We start from the raw sequence: 8,863 nt of genomic DNA, 5'->3' as shown, positions 1-8,863 counted from the left end.
CCAGGCTTATTTGGACATATTCGACCTAGGTCCACTTTGTTTTTCTCAAACCTGCAATTTTCTCATTAGCCAGCACAAGTTTTAAATTTAACTCTTTCAGTTTCTTGTTCTGTCTTTTTTTTTTCTTTGAGACAGGAGTTTACTATGTAGTCCTCGCTGGCCTGATATGTGTCTGTTGGATATCCTCAAACTCAGAACTGTCCTCCTGCCTCAGTCTCCAAAGTTAGATGTGCCTGACATGATGTCTTTTGTTCTGTGTATACATCTGTGACTAAATAAATGAAACAAAATAAAATTTGATCATGTCTTAACTGTAAAAGGCTCTTTTAGAGATATGGTTATATACAACTCAGTGATAGAGTGCTTGCTCAGGACAGTCAAGGATTTGCGTCAGTGGTTGCCGTGCTGGGGACTGGGGGTATTGATCCCCAGCCCTGGAAAGAATAAAAAGGCTTTCTTTATAGTTGACAGATACGATTTTCATTTCCTTTGTTCTTAAATTTTTACTTAAGTGTATGTGTCTGTGTGTGGATGTATGCACATGCATGTAGGTTCTTTACAGGCCAGAAGAGGTCATTGGCTCCCCTGGAGCTGGAGTTACAAGCAGTTGTGAGTTGTCCAGCGTGGGTGCTGGGTACTGAACTTGGGTCCCCAGAAAGAACAACAATTGTTAAACTCTGAGCCATCTTTCCAGCCCCATTCTTAGAATTTTAAAAGCATATTGCTATAGAGAAGATATATAATGCTTACAGTTTCTTAGAGTTTAAAAAATCACGTTCTTACAGGAAAGGACACAGTTACCAAAGATAATGGGATCCGTCCTTCCTCATTGGAGCAAATGGCCAAACTAAAACCTGCATTCATCAAACCCTACGGCACAGTGACAGCTGCAAATTCTTCTTTCCTGGTAATTGTCATTGCTGTTTGAGTTTATTAGTGGGTTTTCTATAGACTCAGTTAGAAGAGCCTGCAGCAAATTTGCTTGTGTGTGGTTGAAGGTTTAAAATAAAGCTATTCACTGTAGAGAAAATGATAAAGGAAAATTTAGAAAACAAACACAGACTGGGTGTGATAATACATCCCTATAAGCCCAGCATTCAGGATGTAGAGGCTGGGGGATCAAGAGTGTACAGGCAGCCTACCTGTCTCAGAAATCCAATACCTAAGTTTTACTCTTAAGACAAATTTCCCTATGAAGCCTAGGCTGGCTTCAAAGTTATAAGCCTTCTGCCTCAGCTTTCCTAGTGCTGGAATCACAGGCATGCACCATGTTTAAGCACCAAGTTTAAAATAATAGTCTTAAGGTCTTAGTCATCTCAACCATACTAATATAAATGCTGTTCTTTTTATGAATTTGGCCATTCATCAAACTTGTATTATTTATGGTAATCATTGGAAATGGGAAGGACAATCTGATACACTATGGTGGCTATAGATTAGCTGCTGAGGGTAGCAGAGAAGCTTTTCAAAAGAGGTAGTAAGTGAATCTTTATTTTATTGGTTTCTTTTTTAAATTTGATATGTACGGGTGTTTTGTCTGAATGTGTCTATGCATCCTGTATGTGGAGTGCCCAAAGAGGCCAAAAGAGACACTGACTCTTCTGGATAGAGAGTTAGACATTCTTCTTAGCTACCAAACCTGGGTCTCTGGAAGAGCAAGTGTAAACCACTGAACCATCTCTCCAGCTCACAGTGTTTCTTTACAGTGTAACTGATCAATTTCTACTACCACACCCAGCAGTGAACAACTACTATGTAGTATCCAAAAACCATTTTTTATGTGTATTCACCTGTGCCCCCAGACTCTCTGGCCACCTTATTGGTGGCTACATGCTCTTTTTAGTATTGCTGAGTTTTAAAAAGAAGATGTGTAATAAAATGTGATAGAACTTGTTTTGATTTTTGCATACTGTATGGAGTGGTTTCATTTTCTTTGGAACTGTAGAGGACATTCTTTTATTTTTGAAGTAATGGTAAAGGGCTTTTTTAAAAAAATAAACAAAACCCCAGAGGTACCTCTTTGTCCTGAAATTTCTTTTCTTTTTTTCTTTTTTTGGTTTTTCGAGACAGGGTTTCTCTGTATAGCCCTGGCTGTCCTGGAATTTACTCTGTAGACCAGGCTGGCCTCGAACTCAGAAATCCACCTGCCTCTGCCTCCCAAGTGCTGGGATTAAAGGCGTGCGCCACCACTGCCCAATCTGAAATTTTTTAATTATTATTTGGGATAAAAACATACTAGATGTGTTTCAAGTGTTGTAAAACCATGATTTTGATGGTCTCATTTGCCCACCTGTGTCTTCTCTCAATTTATTGCCTTTAGAATAAAATCTCAAAGCTATGAACAGGAGGCTACTAAGAAATAACACAGAAAATGTAAAAATAAATAGTTTAAGTAAATATTGTTTTAATTTATGAAAAAAGTTTCATTTTCTGTGCCAGAAGCAAAAAACCTGTGGGTCCTTATTCCTGAAGCTGCATCTCCCAGTGTATCTTGATAAATTATAAAACCTTATGAACAGTCCCTGGTACTTTTGTCCTCCCAAAGAGGCTCAGTGTATATGCTTGATTGTGATTTAACGGTGGGTACAGTAAATTGAATTTGCTACATAGACTCTATATAGACTCTAATATAGATATATTAGTGGGCTCATAAACAGGCTTTAGAGGCAGATGCCGGGAGACCTCCTGATGACATCTTGTTGTACTGTTTCAGACTGATGGTGCTTCTGCAATGCTAATCATGTCAGAGGACAGAGCTCTGGCTATGGGTTATAAGCCAAAGGCATATTTGAGGTAAAGTAAATATTCTGGTGAATTGCTTATGACGTCTTTATTTTATAACTAGAGGTAACCTTTCTGGTTTTTTGCCTAGGGATTTTATATATGTGTCCCAGGATCCGAAAGATCAGCTTTTACTTGGGTAAGTAGCAGTATATATTTCTAAATTTCAGTGAAAAATATTTAAATTTTTGATAAGTTATTTAGTGTGTATGGGGAGAGGGGTCAGAAGATTATTTACAGCATTTGATTTTCTCTTTCCAACATGATGGTCCCAGGAATCAATTGCTCACATTTTTTTTACATAGGTTTGAAAGTATATTAAGCCCTAAGTTGCCATTTTATTTTCATATTGCTACCAATTGTGTTATATAATCAATCACACATACACACACACACACACGTACCCTTGCACTCTGTGTGTGTGTGTGTGTGTGTGTATGCATCTGTGTGTATGCATCTGTGTGTATGTGTCTGTGCATGTACATATGTGTTACGGTGTTCATTTATTCTAGACAAGCACTCTCAACACTGAGCTTCATTCCTAACCCACAGGACCTTTCATCAATACCTCTCACTATCTTTCTTACTCCACTGGCTTTCATTATAACCTTGAGACTAGCCAACTCCTTCTCCTGCCTTGCTCCTTTGAATTCTGTTCCGTTTCTCTTTAGTTTTAACTTACCCTACACTGCTTGCCTGCTTATTATCTGTTCTTCCAGTTCTACAATATAGTGAGGATGAAGGGCATGCCTTTTTTTTTAATCCCCAATGCTAAGTATTTGTATAGTAGAACCAATGAGTATAAAACTCAATTTGGACTATACTAAGAAATGCTTAAGTAAAAATGGGAAATTTTAGTCCACTCTTCTTGTTTGTTTTCTTTTTCAGACCAACATATGCTACTCCAAAAGTTCTAGAAAAGGCAGGATTAACCATGAATGATATTGATGCTTTTGAATTTCATGAAGCCTTCTCAGTAAGTTGTCTTATAAGTCATGTCTGAAATGAGGATAGCCATTAAAAGTGAAGTGAATGCTTGTAGGAAGTGGGGATTTGTATTTCGAACTGAATTTCTTTTTAGGGAGGACTAGGTCAGAGAATCAGAGTCATACTTGTGGTGTTGAAAATATACCTTTGGAGGCTGTTTCCTAAAGTCCCTTTAAGAAGTGTTAAATTATTTCCTTATAACAGCTTCACGGAGAACTGATATAAAGATTTGCTTAAAGTAACACAAGTCTATGTCTTACATAAAACTCATTATTAGTATTAGTAACATTAGTAACAAAGTCTTGAATTATTTTCCCTCCTAGGGTCAGATTTTGGCTAACTTTAAAGCCATGGATTCTGATTGGTTTGCACAAAACTACATGGGCAGGAAAACCAAGGTAAGTTTTGATAAATAGTATGCGTGAATTTACCACGATCTTAATATTTTGAATTTAGTTACCAGCTATTAATATAAAGGGGAGCTGGCCATGGTGGTGTATGCCTTTAATCCCAGTACTTGGGAGGCAGAAGCAGGGAGATCTCTGTGTGTTGAGTCCAGCCTGGTCTACAAGGAGAGTTCCTAGATAAGCAGGGTTACACAGAGAAATCCTGTTTCTGAATGAATAAGTAAACAAACAAGAGAAGGAAAAGCTTATTCTCTTTTTTGGCAGTGCTGGGGGTTGAACCATGCATGCAAGCCAAGTACTCTTCCACTGAGCTGTAGTCCCAGCTTCTCTCCTACTTTAAATTAGGAGATTGGTCAGTGAGAACAGTAAGACTGTGTGCTGTCTTCTGTTGGTCTCCTTCAGGTGCCAAACACTGATTTGTAAGGTAGTCAGCATTAGTTACTCACCATGGTGTTGCTTGCCTCCTCTAGGGAAGAGCCTGACTTGATTGGTCTTAAGTAAAATTGCTTTTAAATTGGCCTTTGTTTTTGTGGGAGCCAGGTTGGATCACCCCCTCTGGAGAAGTTTAATATCTGGGGTGGATCACTGTCTCTGGGACACCCTTTTGGAGCCACTGGCTGTCGGTTGGTCATGGCAGCTGCCAACAGACTGAGGAAGGATGGAGGCCAGTATGCTTTAGTGGCTGCCTGTGCAGCTGGAGGACAGGTAGGTCACAGCAGGGTCATCAGGACTCCCACGTCCTGACAGTGCTTTGTTTGAAGCATTCATGAAGTGCTGTTTCTGATGACAGACAACAGAAAACAGCGGTTTTCTTTTGCGAGGTAAGAAGACTATTGATTTTAATTCTGATATCTCATTGAAAGGAAGATGCTCTTTAAATCCAAGCTGTTTTTCTTTTTAAAATGTTTGTATTTCTTGTTTATAATATGTTTAATATATGCTCATTATGGAAGCTATGTAAAATTAAAAATATATTGGAAAAAATCATTTAACTTTGTGAGTAACTAGCATTAGAAGTATCTCAGTGTATTTTCTTCCTTAATGATAAACTTTTATTCATTTACCTAGTAATCCTGACATCTTATCTATAATGTGTAAGGTAAACAGTCTCTGTGGCTGTTAACTCAGTGATCAAGTAATTACATGTCTTGCATGTTTGAAGTCCTGGGTCCTTAGCACCATCACAAAACCGTCTCTGGAAAACTGGCTTACTCTGTACAGGAGTTAACTTCTCTGTGATAATGTGGCTGCTGTTCAGCCAGGAATCCATTCATCTTACAGATATTTTCCTGTCTACCTCACTTACATTATGTACATTATAGACTCAGCATGTTCCGAACTATAATATTTCACTGGGAGTAAAATCCTAAAGGAAGACTAGCTGTAGGCCTTTATGTTTTTGTCTTTTGTTTTATTTTGTTTACAGCAGAGTTTTTCTGTGTAGCCCTGGCTGTCCTACAGCTTGCTTTGTTGACTATGTTGGCCTCTAGAGATCTCCCTGCCTCTGCTTCCCTAGTGCTGGAAGTAAAGGCCACCACATGCAGTGACACTAGTCTTTCTTTTTTTAAATTCTGATATACACAGATTTTTTGTTTTCTTGCATATTATAGACATTGTTACTAAGCAAAACAAATAAGCTATATAAAGGCATAAAATCTTGTCTATAGCCATACCACCCTGAATATACCTGATTGATTGAAGTATAGAATCATGTAAAAGATGATATAGACAGCTTTTCTTTAGAGAGTTTAAAGAAAGATAATTTATAAGTTGAAACATTGTTGCTTCATGGTCTTAAGACTTTTTGGTTATACTAGGACTAAACACAGGGCTCCACACAGCACTGGGGATACATCCTCTAACTCAGAACTGACTTATCATTTGTGTGACTTCCCTGTTGAAATCTTGCATATTTAGGTGAGAGCCTGCTTCTTATGTCTGCCTGCTCCCTCGAGCAGGAATGTGTGTAGCGTGTAGTCTACACAGATTCCTCTCCATTCAGGTGCAATTGTTATCTCTCTGTACAGAGTGTACATAACATGAGATGATGTTGTGAATGGATGGAGAATAATTCAGTGTCTGTCTTCTAGAAGTGTTAAGCTTGCCACTTGTTTGTTTAATTGAGGCATTTGAGTAACACTAACATGATTAGAAGATTAGAGCACAAATTCATTATGGTGGATCTAGAGCAGTATTTTTCTTTTTTTATAGTTTATTTTTATGTGCATTGATGTTTTACCTGCATGCATGTCTATGTCTGGTAGTTGAGTTACAGACAGGTGTTAGCTGTGGTGTTGGGGCTGGAAGTTAAACCCAGGTCCTCTGGGATAGCAGCCTGTACTTTTAGCTGCTGAGCCATTTCTCTAGCCAAAAGCAGTGTATTTCACCTTTGACATTGTTCAGATTTTGGACCAGTTAATTCTTTGGGCTGTGTACTGTAGGATGTTTTAGCACAGCTTCCACCCATGAGATTCCAATAGCAACAAATTATTTCCCAGCCCTGCCCTTGCCCATATGTATATGCACACAGTTAAAACTAGCAAAAATACCTGCCAAATGTCTTCTGAAGAGAGGGAGAAGCACATCCCCAAGTTAAGAACCACTGATCTGTTGAAACGTGAAAATAGTGCATTATATGTAAGGTTGGAGGAGCGTTCAGCCTCCTGTGCATCAGTCAGACCTTTTCATCCCTGCTCTGTTGGTTTGTTTGTTTGCATTATCAAAGTTAACTGATTATTTTGAACTAATGTATGTGCTAAATTCCAGATGAAAATCTTGTATATGAACTTTAAATTTACATAGTAATGAACTTGGAACCTTATAAATAATAGTTTCTTAATACATATTTGTTGGAATTGAATTGAATCTAGAAGCTAACCATTTCATTCGGATGTCTATAGGTTAGAATGACTGTTTATCAGGTAGGATTTAGACTCAGGAAATCCTAAACGTTTATGTAAGGCTTAAACTTGGGTCATAACTAGTACCCAGAGCTATGCCAAGTATTGTAGAAAGGACATCGTTTGTTCTTCTACCCTTAGGTACACTCAGTTCACCTTTTTTTTTTCAATTGTAGCTTTAGATTTTTATTTTGTTCTTCTCATATATTACATCTGGACTGCAGTTTCCCTTCCCTTCCTCCATCTCCTCCCACCCTATTGAGTTTTTCCTAGATCCACCCTCCTTCACTCTCCCCTCAGAAAAGCACAGGTTACCCAGGGACATCAACCAAATACAGCATAACCAGCTACAATAAGATCCGGCACATGCCATCATGTTCAGTTCATCTTTTTGGGGGTGGGGGCTGAGGAGGTTTTTGAGACAGGTTTGGTTTTTCTGTGTAGCCCTGGCTATTCTGGAACTCACTCTGTAGACCAGGCTGGCCTCAAACTCAGAAATCCGCCTGCCTCTGTCTCCCAAGTGCTGGGATTAAAGGCGTGCGCCACCACTGCCCAGCTCAGTTCATTTTCTTAATCAGAGAAAATAGCAAAGAGCCAAGCCCAGGCTTTAGACTCAGAATCCTTATACCTGCCTCCCAAGCTCGTCTTTATTCACAATGTCTTTGTGATTTGACTGAGTCACTTAACCTTTCAAATCCAGTTTGGGTGGCCCAGTGATGGAGTGCTTGCTTAGCATGCCTGCAGCCCTGAGTTCATTCCCCAGCACCACATAAACTAAAAAACAACCATTTATTGCATTGACTAGGATTCACACTCTACATTAGATTGAGTCTGGTGCATGCATGTGTGTGTCAGGAGTGGTATATGTATAGCCAGTTGTATATATATTAGTACATGTATGTGTTCTATCTGATTTAATTTTTATAAAATCTTTCTAAGCTAAGTACCACGAACCCCATTTTATAGAGGAAGTTGGGTCTCTGAGTGATCACTTTCCTGTGATCACACAGTAGTGGTTATACCGTCGGCCTGCCTACATACTGGCTGGGCTCTACATCTTTCACTGCTTCCTTGGTCTGACTGAACTTTCTTCCTCACAGGGTCATGCTATGATTGTGGAAGCTTACCCCAAATGACTGCTCTAGAAGGAGGCGACTCACTGATCTCTGCAGCACTCGCACTGGGCAATGCCATTTCAATGCACTACCAAGTGATACCTGCAGTTCCTAGCTCTTCTTAGGAAACATTTGTGGCCTTCTCTTAAATATTTTGTGATCAAACCTTGCCAGTGTTCGAGCTTTTTGATAATCACAGTTTCTGCTCTCTAAGTTCCAGACTATCACAGATGTATACATAGTTCTTGTTGTCTCTTGTCACAAAGACTAATGGCTGCTAGTCGCTTGGAGAAAGGCTAGCTGAGGTTTAGAATCATCTTTGTAACAGTTGCAGATTCTCCTTGTTCCTGTCTGTGTCATAGAGATAATTATTTTTTTCTAAAATATAAACAGATATGTCTAAATTAACTTACTGTGGAAAACATAATGTAAACATCTCTTAACACTGAACTGTTTAGAGGCATAGATGCTGTGTTGGCTGACTTAATAAAGCAGACATGTATTAGAGGACTGTTGGTGGTCTCGTTATTAGTGGGAAAGGGGCAGCTTTTTGTAACTATTACAGTCAGTTGACACTGTCCCGGTTATAATAGTGTGTTCCCCCCATTTCTTTTTCTTTTTTTCTTTTTTTGGTTTTCTGAGACAGGGTTTCTCTGTGTAGCCCTGGCTGTCC

At 39.0% G+C, this 8,863-nt stretch overlaps 1 protein-coding gene across 2 annotated transcripts in view; it reads left to right on the top strand.

Annotated features, from left to right (window-relative positions):
• The window catches only part of Hadhb (hydroxyacyl-CoA dehydrogenase trifunctional multienzyme complex subunit beta), a 36,342-nt gene extending 27,642 nt beyond the window's left edge, over nt 1–8,700 (top strand). Inside the window, exons 10-16 of one of the 2 annotated variants that reach the window (XM_031357600.1) lie at nt 786–907; nt 2,714–2,793; nt 2,873–2,920; nt 3,670–3,757; nt 4,092–4,166; nt 4,716–4,880; nt 8,176–8,700. In XM_031357600.1, coding sequence (XP_031213460.1) covers nt 786–907; nt 2,714–2,793; nt 2,873–2,920; nt 3,670–3,757; nt 4,092–4,166; nt 4,716–4,880; nt 8,176–8,211 — 614 coding nt within the window. In that variant the 3' untranslated portion in view covers nt 8,212–8,700. The remainder of the gene's footprint in view (nt 1–785; nt 908–2,713; nt 2,794–2,872; nt 2,921–3,669; nt 3,758–4,091; nt 4,167–4,715; nt 4,881–8,175) is intronic. The other variant, XM_031357601.1, reaches the window with a different exon arrangement.
• The last annotated feature ends 163 nt before the right edge of the window (nt 8,701–8,863 follow it).

Source organism: Mastomys coucha, unplaced genomic scaffold (genome assembly GCF_008632895.1).
Source record: "Mastomys coucha isolate ucsf_1 unplaced genomic scaffold, UCSF_Mcou_1 pScaffold6, whole genome shotgun sequence".
Classification (NCBI taxonomy): Eukaryota; Metazoa; Chordata; class Mammalia; order Rodentia; family Muridae; genus Mastomys; species Mastomys coucha.
This window is presented reverse-complemented; position numbering and strand designations above follow the sequence as displayed.